Consider the following 21,684-nt stretch of genomic DNA (forward strand, 5'->3'; position numbering starts at 1 on the left):
ATTAAACCAAAATAGACGACCGCTGAATAATTTCTCGGGTGCCAAACTAATGATGTCTTTTTAGTTTGTGAAGTAAAAAAATTTAAATTTCTTGAAATATCGGAATTCTGCTTGCGAACGCATCTCCCTGCTGTCTATTTGGATCTCTAAGTAGAGAGAGAGAGAGAGAGAGAGAGAGAGAGAGAGAGAGAAAGAGGAGATGACTGTGTTTCACTTCTTCAACTGCGCAATTCTAACCTTCGGTCCTCACGCCGTCTACTACTCCGCAACGCCCTTGTAAGTTTTCGTCTACATCTTCGAGTAAATTTTTTATTTAATCTTGTTTCTGCCGGTAATTATCTGCAGATCTGGTGTCAATTTATTTTCATCAATATCTGCCGCAAAAACCCTAAATATGAATTGTGTTGTTATTGGGCGCTAAAGATCAATTTGAGAAACAGGGTGATCCCTTTTCCTCTGTTCTTTTGTCATCAGTATCCAATTTATTTGCATTTTATTACTGGTTCGAACACTAAGGCACACAATAGCTATTACATGATTGTCAATACATTGATGTAAAATGTTGAAGAAGGAATTAGATATTATGAATAGTAGAGATGTGCCTTTAGCGCCAGATGATTTGATATAGCAACGCTTCAGTGTCTAGATGGAGTTTATATGATGGTCATTGTGATATATTACGTATAGTGTAGGGGTTATGAATGTAGTAATTGACATTAGCAAAACGTTGTGGTCGCCGGACTTTGTAGACCTTGCGCACATTGTGATATATTATGTATAGTGTAGGGCTTATGAATGTAGTCATTGATATTAGCAAAATGGTGTTTACGAGATTACTGTGGTCGCGGACTTAGGAGCCCTTGCGCAAAACAGTGTTTGTGGTAATATTATCAAGATTATGGTTAATAATAATTCAAATTCCTTGACTAAGTATGTTGCATGATCGAGGTATAGTAGAAGTGCATCTGACATGACAGTTTTTCATTGTTGTTTACGCGGGCATACCAGTTATAGCTGCAAAGACCGATGACCTTGCCGTGTTGAACTATTAATGGTCCATCCATGCAACTCAAAGTATACATTTTTTAAATACTCCAGCATGTCACACTATCACAGTATTGTCCAATTGAATTATTCTGTACGCTACACATGTGAGTTCCTTGTCAATGGAAAATTTGCGTTATTTCCCAAATAAGTAAATTTTTTGTGGGTTTTACTTGATCTCAGTGTGTATGTGTATATATTAAAATATTTTTTTTGATAAGTAAAATTTCATTAAAGGCACTGCCGTCTTGAGCACTCCCAAAGAAATGTGTATATATAAATATATATATGAGTCGTGTGCAAAAAACACCCCTATGGTATGCATATAGTGCATATAACTCCCTACGCGTTCCAAAAACTCCCTAACATTCAATTTAGGTGCAAAGAAGGGCCTGACATCACTTCACCGTTAACAAAGATCTGAAAATACTAATATACCCTTAGTATAGATGACAAATTAGAAAATAAAAAAAATAAAAAATTAGTAAACGACAAAAAGGGACAACACAACACGATGTCGTATTGGATTGTCCTAAAAGGCCGGTCGCCAAGTCGCCAAGTCACCATTAGTGGTGGTGTGCCGGCGCCATTGGGTGTTAAGTTTCTTGATCTATATATAAATATGTATGTGTAGGCGAAGCTAAATGCATAGAAATATATATATATATATATATATATATATATATGAGAGCCATAACTTGATCAATCCATACCCACCAACCAAAATCAACACCAATAAGACGAGAGCATAAATTTATGAGAAAAACCATGTCACCTCTGGTTTTCACAGATCCAGATTGTTTGTCAAGGTCTTGACCAAGTATCAAAGTGAAGGTGATAGTGCCGTTGTGAGGAGAAGGATTGGAAGGTATTGTGATTTTCTTCATTTTGTTCATGAATTCCTCATCCCCACTTTCAACAAACTCTTCATCCCAAACTAAACCCACTTCATTTACCCAAAAAATAAACCCACATCAGAAGTTAAACCATCTGCTTCCACAAGTGATGGATAACTAATTACATACATACATACATACATACATACATACATACATACATATATATATATATATATATATATATATATATATATATATATATATATATATGCAAGAATAGTTATATTTCATCGTTCACAATATATCCACACTCTTCAATCCATCAAAACAGAGCGAGCAGGAAATATAGTTATAATTACATACATGTGTGTATACATATACATGTGTGTATATATAATTACATACATGTATGTAAGTACAACAATCAGTCCTTCCCCTCAAAAACTGAGGAAAGACAGAGCTAGGCCTCATAATTCTTAGTTGATCCAGAGAGACAGAATAGAAGAAGGCCTCATGGCTTTGCAAAGGAAGTATCTCATATGGTGTTGCTATGGTGGTTAGCAGTAGCAACAACCACACAAGCATCCCAAATAATTCGACTAATGTTAAGTTAATCTTGGAACCCAATTTGAGAGGAGAGAGAGATAGTAGAGACTAGAGAGTGGTAGAGACAGTAGAGAGAGAACATGCTTAAGGGTATTTTTGGAATTTCAAATATTAAATATGTCATGTGCAACGCACATGACTATTTAACCGTCATTTTTTAACGGTAAGCCCTTGTTTGCTATATTTTTTAAAATTTAAGGGACTTGTATACACAAAATAAAAGACGAGGGTGTTATTTACACAAAAAGTTAACCTCGGGTGTTTTTTATACTTTACCCTATATAGAAAGAGAGGAGAGAGAGAGGACATCCTTTTGTAGTATATGTGCTACAGCCTATATGTATATATAAAATGCTTCCTTAGTACATTAGGTGTTTTTGTGCAGATCGGAGTATGATACACTTGGTACTTCTGTTAAAGCTGCTCTTGTTTACCTTGGAACGGCATTAGTGAAGGTTAGTAAACAGGCTAAATACACAATGGTGCAATGCTGCCATGACTTTTCATTTGATTAATTGAGTTTGGATTTCTTTTTAGTGATTTCATCTTGTATAGCATGCTTCTTATTCCCATTAACAAGCTACTTTATTGTTATTATTTTTTTCTTTTCTTTTTGGCAGCTTGTTTGTTTAGCGACCTTTCTCAACGTATCTGAAAATGACAGCTTTGACCCATATCAGGTATTTTGTGCCTGCTGTTTTGAATTATTTTATACCCTTTTGACTTCCTGTTTATTTTCCTTTTACAAATAAAGCGTTCAAACTTTACATGGTGGACTACATATGAGAAATCCTTGTGGGTGTGTGTGTTTTTATGCAAAATCAGCTTTTATTTGCCTTCACTTGTAAAACTTTGAACTGCCAATATGTCATATCTCATAAAAAATATATTTATTGCAATCCCATTTATTTGTTATTTGGCTGAAAATTACTTATCAAAAAAAAAATAATAATAATTATTATTATTTGGCTGAAAATCCATCTGCACCTTGTAAGTAGATTACTTGGTGCCCCTTGTAATTAAACTTCTTGTTACATCGAGGTGTTGTTTGAGAACTCAAATCAGCACTTAGAACTAAACAAAATAAGTGATTAACTAATTAAGTGTGGAATTTGACACAATTAGAAAATCATTAAAAAAGCTCACTTTAGAGGGACTAAAATTTTAAGTGATTGGGACTTCTCTGATTGCTGAGGATAGAAAACACTAAATGGTGAGGGTTGTAAAACATTATTCAAGTGGACAAATATACCATAAAATAATATCATTCCATCCCCTCCATTATCACCCCTGCATCGTGCTGTCAATTTTCCTGTGATGAAGGCTGCCCAACATCACCTTCCATGGATATTTTTTTGCACCAGATCGCATCCACATTCATCAATTACCATTATCATTGCCATTACCTTCGATCTTATCAAAGTAGAAAGAGAAGACTCATATATGAACAACCAAGATTTGAATCAGAATTTCTAAAATTAATCTCTCTCAAATCCAGTTGATTCTTCCTCTATATGTATATGTTTACAACTTCTTATCTTGGTGATTATTATAGCAGTTGTAGCATAATAAAGAGCTATACTCTTTGTATCTCTCTATCTATCTTTTTCTGAGTTAAATGTGTCTTGTTTGTAATTCACTTTGGCTGAATCATTGTGAAATTCTAGGGTTGCTTTCTGCATGGTATTTTTTGTGAAGTTGGGGTGGGATCTAATGTCTTCAAATACCTCATCTTTGGGCCTCTAAATATTGTTTCTGTTGTGTGAGTGCATAAAGATTTGGTTATGTTCATGTTACAGCTGATGGTCAATGAGGCAAAGTTGAATCTTGTAGATGGAGAGATTCAGGATAAAATAAAATAAAAGATCTGGAAGTGGGTACGGGTCATGGTTGGAAGTAACAAGTGTTTGGATCTGTTCGCCTCAGTAGTGGTCAGAGAATGAACGAAATTTGAATGAATGATATCAAATTCTACAAGTCTAAAATTATTATTTTCTAGGGTTAAGTGCATTACCCCCTACATTTTTTTCTCTCTCTCAAAAAACCCCCCTGAACTATCATTTTGACACTTAGAAATTTAAAATGCCAAAAGTGACCCTTATGATTTACTCCGTAAAAGGTTATATATAAAAATACGTATACATATACAAAGAAACCAAACAAACAGGCGTAAAAAAATAGCTGTTTTAGACAAACAAGAGATTGAATCTTGTTCCCCTTCCTTCCATGGCCTCTTGGTCATTTTTAGTTTTTTAAAAAAAAAACCATCTGTTCATCTCAATCACTATATTTATATATATAGGCGTATGTTATTTTGTGTATATATATATATATATAAGTATATATTTGACGATCGAGATAATCTCAAAAACCTCCAATTAGAGCATTGATTCATTCTCTCTTTTCATCTTCATTTTTGTGCGTCAGTGTGTTTTTGTACAACGCATGCCAAACAGAATGTAGTACACAATCAGAGCAATTGAAACGCTAGCAATTTGTTTGGTATACAAAGTTACGAACAAAATGTAGTACATGATCATATCATGAATCAAAGCATTTAAAAAAAATTAATTAAAAAAAATAAAAAAAATGTGATAAGGCTTAAGCACTGACCTCTACAAGATGAAACCCTAGAAATTGATAGATTTGATGTGTGTGTGTATATACGAATTGAAAAGTGGAGAAGTGAATCAATAATTTTCACTCCAATTCGTTATCAAGACCAATTTAAACCGTAATTATCCCTCTCTCATTTTAACAATTCACCATTGACAACGATTCGATCTTAAGACCACAGGCTTAAGTTTTGTTCTTTACGTCAACCCCTTTCAAACACTGACCTCTGCAACCTTCTTCAACACTCTTTGGCAACAGATCAGAGTTTGGTTTCAAGTCCGAGAATGGCCTGGTCTTGTACTGGATTGATCCAAGCGCTAGAGCTTTTGGCCATTGTAGTGATTCGACTCCAGAATTGGGGAAAAATAACAACAGAGAGATAGAGGAAGGTGTACTAAAAGAGAAGTGTTGAAGCCTTTTCAATTTGTATAATTTGAGAATAAACGTATAGAAAGATAAGTGTTGAAGCTTTCTAAATTTGTATTATTAGATAATAAGTTTTGATAGAGAGAGAGAAAGAGGAGTGCTTATGAGAGAGAAATGATGGCGGCAGAGACGGTGGTGGTAGGACGGTGGCCCAGACTTGTCTGCTGAAGAGAAGAGAAGTACGATCTTATATAAGTAAGATATTGTATACTCGGTGTACACACAAATTTCGTAGTCTGCAAATGAGAACAAAATATGGAGCAAATAGAATTTATTAATTTGGAAATTTTGGAGTACAATCCTATATAATAATATTCTTTACAAAGAATAAGGTCCTCTGATTCTATCTCCTTTTTGTTGGTTGGATCCAAGGGCTGCACGAGCTTGATCTTGAATCACCGTGGAATTTGGATGAAGAACGACACGATTTGATGTGCTTGTTGATCACCGTGGAATTTGGATGAAGAACGGCACGATTTGATGTGCTTGTTCTTCTTCTTCTTCAAAGAGGATTTGTTGAATTTGGTGAAGAACGGTACGACTTTGGATGTGCTGGTATTCTTCGCCTTCAGGTTTGTCCTTTGGATTTCTGATTCTCTCAATTTCTGGACCTTCTGGATTTCTGAGTCTTTGGATTTCTGGACTCTGAATTTGTGTCTTCTTTCTTCCTTCAGATCTCTATTTATAGGTTTTTTGGATTAATAGGATGATGACATGTGTCATCTCCCGATAAGGAAAAAATCATAACTGGCCAGGCCGGTTATATTATGATAATTATCCTTAAAAATAATTATTCCAAATATATTTTTTTAGGAATAATTATCTTTCCATTTAATCATCTAGGCTGGGCTAATTAAATAATTTAAGTGGACTAAGCTTGGGCCAGTTAAATAACTTAATTAAACATTGAACCCATATTTGATTGGTCAATTTGTCAAAACCAAAGCCCACTAAAATTTTAGAGTCTACAAATTGCCCCCACTTCGAGTCCCAGGTTTGACAGGACTTGTCTCCTTTCTTAAGTGGGACTTGGAGTATCCAACTTGGTCTTTGAATTTGTAAAGTTTCATTTTTTGCTTTTCTATCCAACTTTGGATTGTAAGATTTTTCTTTCCAATTTGAATTGAATTATACAAATCCTAGGAGATATTTTGTTGCCTATATATACCACCAATGTTATAGGGTTTGACATCAATTCTAATAGAATCTGAAGACTTGTCAGATTACAATCTCTGAAGACTATGTTGGATTGCGGCCTCTGCTCGAACAAATACCACAAATAATTGGTATGCCTTTTGTTTTTTTTTTTTTTTTAGCTTTCTTTCTTTTCTTTTTTTTTTTCTCCTTTTTTTTCATGGTATTTTTTTTCTTTCTTTTCTTTCCCTTTTTTTTTTTCATGAATTTTTTTTCTTTTTTTTTTTTTTCACGAATTTTTTTTTCTTCTCTCTCTCTCTTTTTTTTTTTTCATGATTTTTTTTTCCTTTCCTGCTTTTTTTTTTCTCTCTTTTTTTTTTTTTTTCATGATTTTTTTTTTTTTTTTTGCTTTCCTTCTTTTTTTCTTTCTTTCTTTCCTTTTTTTTTTTTCACGCATTTTTTTTCCTTTTTTTTTTTTTCTCTCTTTTTTAAAAAACTTTTTTTTTCCTTTCCTTTCCTTTTTTTTTTTTTTTTTTTTTCTCTCTCTTTTCTCTTATAGCAACTTGATTTTGTCAGCCATAGCAGATATTGAAATCCTCCTTCTAGACAACACCGATCGAGCTTCAAAATTTGTTTGTTGTTCCATCATGGTGGTGTTTAAATGTTTCGTAAAGCAAAAGATAACTATCTTAGAGAGCGAAAATAGTCGAAGAGGCCAAGTAACCACATTAAGTGTATCTGACTCACTTCTTGGTCGCAATGCCATTCAAGTGCCTGATCCTGACAATGAACATTGTTCATCTCATTGGACACGCACGGCCACATGCAAACTCACCAACTTTGGTCTTGATCAGATTAATAAAGAATCTATTGTCTCTGCAGCCTTAATACTAAATTCTTCACTTCATGAGAGAGTTGTTGAAGAAAACTAGTTTTCACTATTGGGTCTCAATGTTCAGGCAAAGGAAGTATTATGGAGTATTCCCTGTATACTTTCTGCTGCATTGCCACACACCGAACTATATTGGGAGTGGTTAGAAGATGTCTTGGCACGTTTCCACGACTTTCTATCATAACAACAACTATATGGTGCTCTATTCGCCTCCCTATTTTCATATGATCGCCATGAAGATGTATTCAAAGCATTCCTTGAATGTTGGTGCCCAACCACTAATATTCTTCATGGTTCTATCGACAAGCTATCTTCATACGATCACCACGGAGATGTATTCAAAGCATTCCTCAAATGTTGGTGCCCAGCCACTAATATTTTTCATAGTTCTATCGGCGAGCTGTCTTTATATGATCACCATGGAGATGTATTCAAAGCATTCCTCGAATGTTGGTGCCCAGCCACTAATATTCTTCATGGTTCTATCGGCGAGCGAAATTTTTTCTTCGACACCTCAGCAGAAAGCCAAAGATCTTTTTCAACAATACCTCGGCGGCAAGCAGAATTTTTCTTCAACAACACCTCAACGGAAAGCCAAATTTCTCTTTCAGCAATACCTCGGCGGCGAACAGAATTATTTTTTTCTTCAACGACACCTTAACAGAAAGCCAAATTTCTCTTTCAACAATATATCGGCGGTGAGCAAATATTTTTTAGCAATACCTTGACGGAAAGCCAAAATTTTCTTTCAGTAACACTTCGGCAGCGAGCAGAATTTTTTTCCTTTCAACGACACTTCAGTGGTGAGTCAAAATTTTGTTGCAACAACACCTTGGTGATGAACCGGATTCTTCAGCGACGCCTTGGCGACAAGCAAAATTTATTTTTTAGCAATACCTCGGCGATGAATAGAATTTTTCTAGGCAGCTACAGTCTGCCGACGAACCAATTTATTTCTTCGCAGCTACACTTTACCGTATCAAAATTTCTTTTATAGTTACAACTATGACGACAGACTAAAATTCTTCTTTGCAGCTACACTTTGGCAGCGGGTCAAATTTCTTCCTTGCAGCTATACTTTGGTGGCGTGCCAAGTTAACAGGTGCGACGAGCACTTTTTGATATCGCATGATGAGTGACTTTGCCATTTTGCAACTTTGAGGAGTTTTTTTCTTTTTTTGATGGTGGACTGAACTTGGAACAGGCCTCCAAGATGCCTATGTACCTTGAACAGGGATCAAGTCATCACGTAGTTCAATTTTTTTTTTCTTCTTTCAGACAGTTTATACTCATATCAAAGAGTTCTTGATTTTTTTTTAGGAGACAGTTTACACTCGTATCAAGGAGTTCTTGATTTTTTTTTTTTTGTTTTTTTCAGGTAGACAGTTTAAACTCGTGTCAAAGAGTGCTATCGACAGTTTAGACTCGTATCTGGGAGCACCATCGATAGTTTAGGCTTGTATCTGGGAGCACTTCAATTTTTATTATTCTTCAACTTTGCAAGAATCAGACGACAATCCAAACTTTTGCTGAAGGCTACGGACTATCTCGTCGTCACTTTGAGGATTTTCTTCTTGGTTTGCTTGACTTAATGCCCCCTGTGATTTATCACTTTCGGTTGAAGTCATTGTTGTAGCATGGTGCGTTTCTTGATGCAACTTTCTCGAGATGATGCTTATAATGAAAGCTGAAGCTACTTTGTCATCCGAGTTAGGAAGTATATTGTCTTCTTCTTCGGACTCACTTCTCTCATCTTCTTGAAGGTTGTCGGATATATCAGGAACATCTTCTCTAGCACCATGATTTTCCATGCGAAGCTCCATGTCGTGGGCTTAAGTAACAAGCTTTTCAAATGTGCGAGGCTTAATCCCTTGTAGGATGTAAAGAAGCTCCCAGCGCATGCCTTGCATACATGCTTCAACTGCAGAAATTTCAGATAAACAATCCTTGCAGTCAAGACTTAGAGCTCGCCAACGGTTGATGTAGTTAACCACGGGTTCACCCTTCATCTGTTTTGTGTTTGTAAGCTCCAGCATACCTACAGTACGACGAGTGCTGTAGAAACGGTTGAGAAATTCTCGTTCCATCTGCTCCCAACTGTCAATACCTTAAGCTTTGAGGTCTGTGTACCAATCAAATGCATTCCCTTTAAGGAAACGAACGAATTGTTTGACAAGAAGATCTTTGTCTGTACTAGCATTACCGTAAGTTTCTACAAAGTGTGCGACATGTTGCGTGGGATTGCCTTTTCCGTCAAATTGTTGAAGCTTTGGAGGTTGATACCCAACCGGCATTTTTAAGATGTCAATTCTTTTTGTGTAAGGCTTTGAGTACATGTGAGCACTTTGAGGAACGCTACTGTATTGTTCTCTTATGCAATTCACTATCATGTCTTGAAGTTATTGGACAAAAAGTGAGGTGACGGAGGTAGCTTCAATTGTTGGATAGGCGGACATGTCATTGTGATCGCCAATTGGAGTGATTTCTGGCATGGAATTCGAATGAGCAATTCGGCCTTTGCTTAACTCAGCATTGTCGTCACGCAATTTTAATTTTTCTGTCAGCGAGGTAATTTTCAGATCTTACTCCTTGAGAGAATGTTGTAATCTTTCAATTGCACTGGCTATACTCGTCAATTGCTCTTCGTATGAGGTAGTACTCATCATCATGACTAGCATAGTTATGGAGTCAGAAAAAATCTTTGGCTTTGAGTGGACTAGCCTTGAACTTGAACTTGTGACTGGAGCAACCTTTGAGGTTGTAGGAATCTTCCTCCTTGCCCCCAGTGAGGTGAAGGCTGTATGAGTTTGAGTTGTTCCTTTGACAGATTTAGCAGAATTGACTCTCATCGCATCGTGCTGTCTTTTGGCAGGGACGGATGATTTGACCATGCTCTACATCATTGAACTCCTAGAGGTGTTTGTACCATTTGACGAAGTTGCAACCTTCTTGCCACCTTTTGTGGGGGTATTGATGTTGTCCGTCATGACTGTGATGTCTTTGGTGGTATTCTTGCTCTTCGTCTGAATCTTGTTGGAAGTTATAGAATCTGATGATGAATTTGTTGAGGATTTGATGTAGGAGAAAAAGATGAGAGGCAGAGGATGTCCCACCAGGTGTGCCAAAAATTTGTACACAAATTTTGTAGTCTGCAAATAAGAACAAAATATGGAGCAAATAGAATTTATTAATTTGGAAAATTTGGAGTACAATCCTCTGTAATAATATTTTTTACAAAGAATAAGGTCCTCTGATTTGATCTCCTTTTTGTTGGTTAGATCCGAGGGCTGCACGAGCTTGATCTTGAGTCATCGTGGAATTTGGATGAAGAACGACACGATTTGATGTGCTTGTTGTTGATCATCGTGGAATTTGGATGAAGAATGACATGATTTGATGTGCTTGTTGTTGATCACCGTGAATTTGTATGAAGAACGGCACGATTTGATGTGCTTGTTATTCTTCGTCTTTAAAGAGGATTTGTTGAATTTGGTAAAGAATGGCACAACTTTGGATGTGCTTGGTGTTCTTTACCTTCAGGTTTGCCCTTTGGATTTCTGGCCCTCTGGATTTCTGATTCTCTCAATTTCTGAACCTTCTGGATTTCTGAGTCTCTGGATTTCTGAACTCTGAATTTGTGTCTTCTTTCTTCCTTCAGGCCTCTATTTATAGGCTTCTTGGATTAATAGGATAATGACACGTGTCATCTCCTGATAAGGAAAAAATTATAACTGGCCGGGCCGGTTATATTATGATAATTATCTTTAAAAATAATTATTCCAAATATATTTTATTAGGAATAATTATCTTTCCATTTAATCATCTAGGCTGGGCTAATTAAATAATTTAAGTGGACCAAGTTTGGGCAGTTAAATAACTTAATTAAACATTGAACCCATATTTGATGGGTCAATTTGTCAAAACCAAAGCCTACTAAAATTTTAGTGTCTACACTCGGTATATGTATTTTTCCACTAATTGAGTTTATGAGATGTCCAATTTTCATTGGACATGGATATTACAAAAGCCATGTCAGCGTATTAAGTTAGAAAAACTTTGCAGTTTAACTTAAGGGTAACGAGTAATTTTCTTTTTCTGTTAACGGCTCCTTAGCAGATTGTTGGTAAGTGCAACATTTTCATAGTTTAGGGGGGTTTCATGCAATCAGCTCATAATTCAGGGGGGTTTAATGCACTTAACCCTTATTTTCTAATAGGGTTCATTATTTGGTGCAATTGTAAAAAATTTGGGACATACAACTTGAGAGTTTGACTTTGAGCATACAGAATTAATATAATTATATAAAAGACAATACCAAACATTACTTATCAAATATAAAAATAAAAGACAACACCAAACATGATCTTAAACGATAATGCAATTTTTACAGTGGCACATTATTTATTTTCAAAAGGTCAAATTATGTTATTTTATTTATAAGAAAAAAAGGTCAAATAATTTCATTACACGATCCTCAGGGTAAAATTGAAAATTAAATAATTTTCATATATTGGCTAATCTTGAGTATCAAACAAATCTTAATAGATATAGTACCCAAAATTCAGATAGCAAACAAACAAGTTTCAGATTTGCAGATTCAGTACTTAAAATTCAGATCTAAAGATTTCAGAGGTTAATTTTCAGTTTGAGGAATTATTTTGCAAACTTCTTAATTTTGATGACTGTTCATTATAGACTGGGTATCTATGACATGTGAGAATTGTTACATATAAAGTTTTCTTTTTCCATCAACTGAATCCTGAAGGTCCTAGTCTACAGCCATCAAATCTTTCTAGTTGTCGAATAAATGAGCTAATGGGTGGGGGAATGTGTTAGGGTTGATTAGTGTTCAAACAGTAAAAAAATTGGGTTTGAAAATAAGGGTTCTCTTAAGGACAATACTTGTGTCCAACGACTCAAACCCAGGTTGGATGACGTGGCCCAATAGAATTGCGACAAGTGTTTAAAATGAAAAAAAAAAAAATTAAGTTGGGCATTGTCCGTCTATTTTCGGGTATAACCCATTTATGTGAGATTTTTTTTTTTTTTTTTTAATGATTCTATCCTTTCTCTCTCTACAATTCATCTTCAACAACCTCATCTTCTCTCCAACATCGCACCATTTATTCACCATCACCACTCCCTCTCTTTATTCACTTTCTTCTATAATACCACCCCTCTGCCACTCCAACTACCCACCACCTACTGCCTCTAATTATCTCTAAACCAAGAGAATCAATTAATGCCACAACCCAAAAATTAGTTAATAATCACCACAACCCCACCGTCCTCGACCACCATTCATCGGCAAATTTCTCTTTGGTGAGAGTTCCGAATTGGGTGAGGCGGAGAAAGATGCGGCGATGGCGATGGCCGTAATGGTAGGTGAGGTGATCCAACGGTGGCAGCCACCACTCTTCTCGTCTCTTCTAATCTGCCGCCGCCGCCGCCTTCTTCCTCCTCCCCTTCACCGATGAACTATGGCCGACGGCGTTGGAGAGAATGGAGGATTAGCACCCAATGGATTGGATAGAGGCAATTTGTGAAGGGATTGGATCTGAGTTAGAGATGATTTGGTTTCTGGGTCTTTTGTATTTTAGGTATTCTGCTATTGTTGAGCTCTCTGCAACAACATGCATGATTGGATTGAACAGGATAGAGAGAGAAAGAAAGATGTCACTTTGTATGGAAGTTGAAGCTCGGAGCCTGTATTGCAATCGCCGAAGAAGAAGGTGCGCGTGAAAAACGCGTTAGATCTACTCGCATGAGCGACTGATGGCGAGTGGGCGGAGAAGTTCAGTCCGGTGACGGTAGTCTGTGCTCAAAGGGACTGCTATTTAGGTATGCATGGGACTAATTTGGTCTTGCAGCAAGAGTTTAGATTTGTAATTGGTGATGGTTGTGTTTGGTGGGTGAGCAGTGGTGGTAATTGGTGATGGCTGTGTTTGGGTTTGTAATTGGTGATGGTTGTGTTTGGTGGGTGAGCAGTGGTGGGTATGTCCAAGACTCATTTGGTCTCGCCGCTGCTATGCGTGACACCGGTGAAACGCCCCTTCGGTGAGACAAAGGAAAGAAGGTGCCGCTGCAGATTTTAGGAGAGATGAGAAAGAAAGAAAAAAAAAAAAGGGGGGGGGGGGGGGGGGGGTTATACCCGAAAATTGATGGGCAATGCCTAGTTTAATTTTATATTAATTTTAGACACGTGTCATAATTTGATTGAACCACGTAGTCAGGTTGGATTCATCCAACCTGGGTTGGACCCAAGCATTGTCCTTCTCTTAATGCTAGGAACAGTAATTTGAGAATAATAATGTGGGTTAATTATAATGACACCCCTTGAGGTTTGGCCAAATCTTACACGTAGAGAAATTTTGAAAATAACTTTCACTCACACAAGGTTTGGTCTGTCTTTCACTCACACCCCAACCGTCACTTGCACATGGTATAAAAGCCCTGACACCATGTAAAATGACTTGGATACCCTTTGACTTTGTCAAATGACCTCTTTAGCCCTAAAGAATTTGATATAAATACCAAAATACCATATAAATACTTCGTAACTTTACAATTATATCCTTTATATATATATATATATATGTATATCTTTATTCTTCTCTTTCTTTCCTTCTCTAACCCTTCCTATGTTGATACTTTTCTCTTTCAATGACTTCCTCTGTGCCACACCAACCAATATTGTTAACATCCCCTCATGGAATGACCAATTTCAGAGTCTTACCCATCCAAATGAGAGTTAAAAGGGGAAACAAATGAAGGTGACAATGGCTTTGGACTAAATAAAATGATTCGAAATAAATGAAGATGATGATGGACTCCATAGAGTTAAAAGGGGAAAGAAAAAAAAGTCTTAATCTTTAAAGTTGAACTGGTTATCAATTGTCTTCCTTGAGGAATCAAGTAAATTGGGGAGATTGATTTTTATTTTATTTTTTTTCAAGAACATTCAATGTTATACAATTGCTACAAATTGATGGACAACTCATTGGGGTGAAGGTAAATAAACAACCCAGCACCCTGAACCAGCGTGATAAAATAGAGGTTGAAATCACTCAATTTGCTGTTATATGCTATTATAGAATTTATTAGCGTTTTGGCTTGAAAATAATTCCAAAAAAACACACTGAATTTGCAAAATTAACTAAATCACATCGGTTCATATCAGACCTAAATGCAATAATAAAAAAAGGACCAGTAAGTATATCAATGAGCATTCAATGGTAAGTTTGCAAAATATCTAAGAACCAAATTGCTCAGATCTTATAAGTGAGGAAACAAATTCATTAATAACTTGTGATATATACATTATGGATAGTAAGGTGTTTTTCACTCTGATACAACTCACATGACCGTAGGTACTATCAAACAAGTTTGAAGGGTAACCAATTCACCATGTTTTTCAAGTACAAACCCCAGCAAAGTGGAAAACAATAGGAATGCCTTGGCTCTTCCTAAACATATTAAAACCACTCAAGAGGCTTACCATCTGGACCACATAGCATTTCCGAACTAGGATAAAAAAATATTTAATGTATTAGAATAAGCCTGCATATCACTCACAGAGTCACAGTTCACCATCATTATACAGAAAGAGAGATTCTTAAACAGTTGGAGCCACTTTCAGATGCCACTTATAAGAGAAATCACAGATCTTATGAGACTTCTTGAGGGAAAACAACGATGCATTTAAACTAAATTTCTAATACAATTAAAACAAATTTTGATGCTCTTTGAGGAATGCCCAGTGATATTTGCATTCTGGGTTTTGTTTTCGGTGTCTCTGTCTCTTGTCAGAAACCTGAAATTTCGACGTTGAGGACGGTGATGGAGACGGAACGAAAAACAAAATCTTTAAATTATCTATATATATCAGATCTAATTCATCATCAGGATCACAAAACTTGAAGTGGCTGGGATTAAAGAGCGACCAAAACAAGTACATGGTCCAGTGAAGATGAACACCACACAAATTCAAATTACCGGTGAAGATAGAAAATTATTCCATAATTCGTGACGCAAAGAAATCTCCCGAATGAAGTCAAGAACGAAATCAGTCCATAACTCCGGCCGATGGTTTGGCTGAGCACCGATAGGTCTTCCTTGACACCACCGTAGGCGGAGGGGCTCTGATCGTCGTCGTGGAAGGGTTGTGATCGTTGTCGTTGGAGTGTTTGGTGGTGGAGATGATTTATGGTGTGGCGATCGTCCGTTGGCTCGTTCTTTTCCCAGACTTTTTCGGATAGCCGTGGACAGACATGCTTTGGTGGCGACTGTTATCGGCTTGATAACATTAGGCTCACGTGGGATGTGCGTTTTCAGCGTTTCTTTCAGGATTGAGAGATGGATGATGTTTCTGGTTGGTTGGAGTTGTTGTATAGATAGGAGGTGGATGGTGGTGGCACTGACTCCTTGGTTTGGGTGCCTTCTCCTCAGGGGAGATTTAAGGTCCGCTCATTGTTCCGCTGTCTCTTTGACTTTCATGGTTCTAATTTCCCTTGGAAGATGGTTTGGCGATCTAAGGCTCCCCTCAGTGTGGCATTCTTGTCTGGACTGTTGCTTGGGGCAAGATTTTAACACTTGATAATTTGAGAAAGAGAAGACAAATATTGGTGTTGTATGTGCAAGAGGAATGACTAGTCCGTGGATTGTCCTGTGGCCTACGACTGTTGGAGCCTTATTTTTGGTCTTTTCAGCGTCTAATGGGTTATGCCTCAGTCTTCGAGGGATTTGATGGATGCTTGGTGGGGTTGCAGTGTGGGAGCCTATGCCCGTGAGTGTTGGAGGGCGGTTCCCCTTTATGTTTGGTGGTGTTTATGGAAGGAGCGAAATTGAAGATCTTTTGATGGGGAGGAATCTTCCTTGAAGGCTTTGAAGTTCCATATTATTAGCTCTCTTTTTAGTTGGGTTTTGGGGAGAATTGTACATCTATTGATGAGCTTATTGATTTTTTGGGTTTTGTGGGTCCTTAGGACCTTTGTATAGCTTGCGGGATGCGTTCCCCTTTTGAACGCTTTCTAATTCATACTTACGAAAAAAAATTTGTGGTGCAGATCAGTCCTGATTGTGGTTCATCTGATTTAAAAAGGTTGGGGAGAGATACAGCGCCAAGAAGACATACACATCTAATATTTATATAGATTGATTATATAGTAGATGATGGCGAAATTTCAATGTACTGTTGCTGGTTGGGGTCAGTGTAATTAGTGAGGGAATTTTAGTAATTTTAGATCTATGATATTTTGGATTAAAATGGGGGTAAAAAAATCATTTCACGCACTTTTTAACGGAGTCATTGACGTAAAGCTGACATGGGGTGTGAGTGAAAGTTATTTTCAAAATTTCTCTGAGTCTGAGATTTGACCAAACTCCAGGGGGTGTCATTGTAATTAACCCTAATAACTTAAAAGGAATCGGAGGAGGAGGAAGGGAAAAGATGTAGGAAAAGAATCTTGGAATCTTGCCTAAAGTTCTTGATGCTTCAACCTCGCAAGGATTTAGCTACATCACAAAACACAATCTCAAATTCTCAAAACTGTATGTGTTGACATTAAAATCATATACGAGTAGTTATTTATAGGCTGCTGAGTTTTCTTAATATTACTAGGGTTATGACTAGAACAATATAAAATAGATTTTTTGACTACTATGGCTGCTATTCTGGACCTATTGAAGGCTCCATATAAAGAATAAATGGCAAGACTTAATCCAGAATATGGTCCATGGATACTTATCAAAAAAAAGAATATGGTCCATGGACTGTTGGTACGCCATGCATATCCAATAAATATAGAAAAGACAAATCACTTCGACTAAAAACTTCAGAAAATATAAATAAATTTTACTGGCAGCCGACTAACTTAAAATAAAATATAATAAAGATTCATAATCAACTCATTACTTGATTACACAAGGTCCAAATCATGCTCCATGCAAACTTCATAATTTTTCTTTTTCTTGTTCGTATGCTCTGCGACGAGCTCATAGCTTTTTAGGGAAATTAAGGTGAGGATTAAGTGAAGTTTTGGTTTGCTGGCTATTTTTTGAACATAAAAGAAAAATTATTTTGTTGTTTTATATGAATAAGCAACAGTATATGGTTTTGAAATGCTAAACTTTGATCATAAATTAACTTGTATGAGATACGATTAGTGAAATATTAACCCTTTACTTTTCAGGAATTGTTGAAAGCTGTAATTGGCTTTATAGATGTTGCTGGGCTTTACTTTGCCTTGACCCAATTGACTCACAGAAACATCTCTCAAAATCATAAATTCCAAGCTGTTGGACTTGGTAAGTAAAGCTTGGCCTCAATTCATATGCAATTCTGTTGCTTTTTCTTCAATATCTAGAATAAGTTTTTAGTTATCCCATTACTTGGGTTGATCTCAACAGTTTCTTTTCCATTACTTTTTGCATCAAAGTTAATTGTTTATCCCTTTTTTAATCTCGAATGTGTTACAATAATCTTTGTTTTCACTTTGCCCTTATGCTTATCATAAATTGTTATCTTTACATGTAAAACTCAGTACATCTTTGTTGCTGAAGTCCAAATTTCGTCAATGAAGCCTCCTCTTAAAGCCTATATGAGCCTCAACCTGGCTTGAAGGAAGAGGGAGATTATCAACTCCTGAGGTGACTAATGCCCATGTGATGACCACCTGTTTCAATTTCTTATCGCATTAAATGGCTGCCTTATTGTATTTAATAGGCCCCCTCCAGCGGCAATGATCATGAGTAATGCCCATACCTGGTCACTACCACCTAATTGAGCAAGCAATTTTAGGTGCAACATGATGTTTTCTTGTCAAGCCAGAAAAGAGAACACATGTTCTGCTTGATCTTCTCCTCTCTGTCAGTTTAAAAACCATATAGCCCTTACATGGAGGGTAGGCCAGTGGGGGAAAAAACTTGTTAAGAACAAAACATAGCCAAAACGCATATCATGACCTCAAAGTCATTACCCTTGAATTCAGCTCAAGGAGGCAGTAGACCTCTCTCTCTCACTATGGATTTTATTTTCACCTAGCTCAGCCTTCATATTTTAAAGAGGGTGCATGTTCCGGTTGATCTTCTCCTGTGTCAGTTTCTTGTTAGTCTAAACACATATCATGACCTCAAAGTCATTACCTCGAACTCAGTTCAAGGAGGCAGTAGACCTCTCTCTCTCTCTCTCTATCTCAGGCCTTCATATTTTCACCTATCTCAGGCCTTCATATTTTCACCTTACCAAGTATAATACCTTCATTGTCTGATTCAGCATCTTAAACCCCCATTAACAGTGGCAGTGGTGGTGAGTCTTTGTTACAAATTCTGTAAAGATGCCCAGTACATGTAGTGTAGCAGTGTACTTGGTATTTGGTAATGGAGATCCTGATGATAATCAGGATACTGGTGGTTTGTTCGTAATAGAGATGGTACCATCATCATGGTAGTGGTCTTCGTAAAGTGTTGCTTTCTTTTTTTTTTTTCTTTTATTTATTTATTCAAGGAAGCAATTTTTATTTTTATTTTTTTAAGGAAAAGAACTTGTTTGCTTAGAGATCTGTGAATATGAGTGTGGAACTTTTTTCATTCAAGGAAACAAGTTTTTTTAAAGGAAAAAGAGCTTGAGATCAGTGAATATCAGTTTTCTTATTTTTAAAATCTGTTGGTTTGTTGCAACTCTTCCATGAAGTTTTCCCCTTCTAGGCCGATGATCTGTCCATTCATTGATGGTGAATTGTTTCTTTTGAATTAAAATTAACTAATTGGGATATTTTTTATTACATTGGAAAATTGTAGTCGTATTGATCTGAATGTTTATGGGTAATATTTATTCAACCTCATGTATAGCTTCCATGTTCCATTTGCAATCATAATGGCTGCAAGTATGCTCAGTAGTGAAAATTGAAGGTGATAAGGTTCTGTAGAAATCCTTGCCTGTAGCTTTTTCGTTCGGTAGGCATAGTTATTTTCGTCTTCCTTGGCATGATGGCTCCACTTTTCTGTGTTGGCAGGGTGGGCTTTCGCCGATTCCGTTCTGCATAGATTGGCACCTCTTTGGGTGGGCGCTAGAGGACTAGAATTTACTTGGGACTACATTCTGCAAGGCCTTGAAGCAAATGCAAACCTGGTATGATTACTCTCATCATGTTCAGAATTTTCATGCTCTGGCAGGTGATATTCAGCATGTTCATATATTTTGATCCTGGCAAAAGTTTTACGCTGGTTGTCAAGCTACCTAACGCAACTCCCCTCCTTTTTTTGGGCTTGAGATCAGCTTTGTAAAGATAAGGCACTAAACATTTTTATACTTCCAACTTATGCATGGAAGTATAAAATTGCATATAATGTTCTTATAATTTTTTGATTCCAATGGAAATTCAATTAGGCCAATATACTGGCATTGAGATTTTGAGCAAGAATTTTTCTTCCACTCTTTTGGCTGTCTTCTAAAATAAAATTTTCTTAGTTTGTCCATTGGTTTTAGCTTCTTCCTTTTCTTGATTCAGGTGTTGAGTATATCCCTTGCAGCATTGGGATCTTTGATGTGGCTTCGGAAAAACAAACCCAAGACTTTGATTCCCATAATATATGCATGTGCAGGAATAGTGGCAACAATGCCTTCGATCACAAGGTATTTATTCCATCGAGCTTCATCATGCCTATTATTTTGAAAAACATGCATGTTTTTCAAATTTGAACACATTATTGTAGCACATTGAAATTAGGTTTGCCATACTGATCTCACAACATATGTTTTTTTCTTTGGCTAAGCAAAGCTACTCCTAACATTTGATTTCAAATGTGATAACGTGGTGCCAAAGTGACCATATGAAAAATGGGTTTGGGTCAAGCATTTTTTGAACATTAGTTTCTATTTTCCCAGTCAATTTGAATATCAGCACGACTTATCAAAAAAAAAAAAAATTAAATATCAGCACTTGTGCTTAATGTTTTGAGACATTTTTCGCCCTTTAGTGGTTGATGTAAGATGTATAGCAAAAATCAGGGATGGACCTCGGATGTGTTCCTTGTGAGGTCAATTATAAATGTGCAACCCCAAGACATTAAAGGTTTAAGGGCTCGTAGAATATTTATAGAGTTGGCTGGGGCTGTATAGGGATTTTGTAAAACCTTGGAGGACCCATGGTACTTCATACATTCACAATTGCATAAAATGGATAACTACTAGATACATGGAGTATTTTCAAGGCAACAATTGGGTTGCGAGACTCATTCGTTGGATAATTGTTGCTATTTTTTCTAAAGCGTCGTCGTAAAAAAATTTCTGCATTTTGCAGCTACCTGAGGCGAGGCTTGGGATGGCATTTTCCGAAGGTGGTAGGCTTTGAATTGTTCACCTCTTTGGTGATGGCTTTTATTAGTTTGCAGCTCTTTTCTGCATGTCAGAGACCATCTAGCTGAAGAAACGAAAAAATTACCTCTAAATGCTGTGGAGTTCATTAGAAGGAAGGATATTAGAGTGGCGTAACTGCGAGGTGATTTATTTTTAATTAAACATTTTTCTGAAGGTGGCTGTTGTAGGATTTACAGAAATCCAAGGTTGATCTGGGCTCTTTTTTCAACATCTACAAACACGAATGTGGTTTTCTTTGCTGTTGAAGTTCTGGAATTTGTCAATGAAATTTGAGTTAATTAGTTTTATTTTCCATTCATCTCCAACTTACATGCATCTCTCATCTGATGCGACCATACAAACTTGAATGGGATTGGCGTTGATTGAGACGCGACGGGAAGACTTCATTGAAGTCCACCCCAAGGACTTCATTTGGGCCAAGTCCTGCCTCTTTCGATTGAACAACTAGATTCTCATTTATGAGATCCGATTGTCTGCATGATGAAATTTTGATGAACTTAGTGTTGTCTCACCGACAAACCAGATTTTATTTTATTTTCAATGCATACTCTCATTTTGACCCACTCGGGGCTTGAACTCACGACCTCCCCTTCAAGAAGTGTTCATACCACCCCGGCTTGGAAATTTATTTTTGAAAACAAGTGCAAGCAATGTGAGGTAGAATCTACATACAGGACATTTACTTTATGCATGCAGCAAATACAGGGTTATAGATAAGCTTGTGACCGCAAGTTGTAGCTCATTCTCTTGAT

General features: G+C 36.7%; 1 protein-coding gene across 1 annotated transcript; it reads left to right on the forward strand.

Annotated features, from left to right (window-relative positions):
- Positions 1-13: 13 nt before the first annotated feature.
- LOC132278692 (uncharacterized) lies at positions 14-21,224 on the forward strand. Its single transcript, XM_059780540.1, has 7 exons — positions 14-276; positions 2,875-2,944; positions 3,110-3,169; positions 17,748-17,862; positions 19,569-19,684; positions 20,064-20,188; positions 20,856-21,224. Exons 1-7 carry the CDS (start codon positions 200-202, stop codon positions 20,977-20,979), a joined length of 687 nt encoding a protein of 228 aa, XP_059636523.1. The 5' UTR covers positions 14-199; the 3' UTR covers positions 20,980-21,224.
- The last annotated feature ends 460 nt before the right edge of the window (positions 21,225-21,684 follow it).

This window comes from Cornus florida, unplaced genomic scaffold, assembly GCF_030987335.1.
Source record: "Cornus florida cultivar Cherokee Brave unplaced genomic scaffold, ASM3098733v1 CherokeeBrave_3.0.0_Hap2_Chr10, whole genome shotgun sequence".
NCBI classification, from domain to species: Eukaryota; Viridiplantae; Streptophyta; class Magnoliopsida; order Cornales; family Cornaceae; genus Cornus; species Cornus florida.

Excerpts from the sequence above, each read along its gene's own strand:
- LOC132278692 (XM_059780540.1), top strand. The coding sequence starts at position 200 with ATGACTGTGTTTCACTTCTTCAACTGCGCAATTCTAACCTTCGGTCCT. Across the intron at positions 3,170-17,747 it reads ACAGCTTTGACCCATATCAG|GAATTGTTGAAAGCTGTAAT; the intron begins GTATTTTGTGCC and ends TTTACTTTTCAG. Across the intron at positions 17,863-19,568 it reads ATTCCAAGCTGTTGGACTTG|GGTGGGCTTTCGCCGATTCC; the intron begins GTAAGTAAAGCT and ends CTGTGTTGGCAG.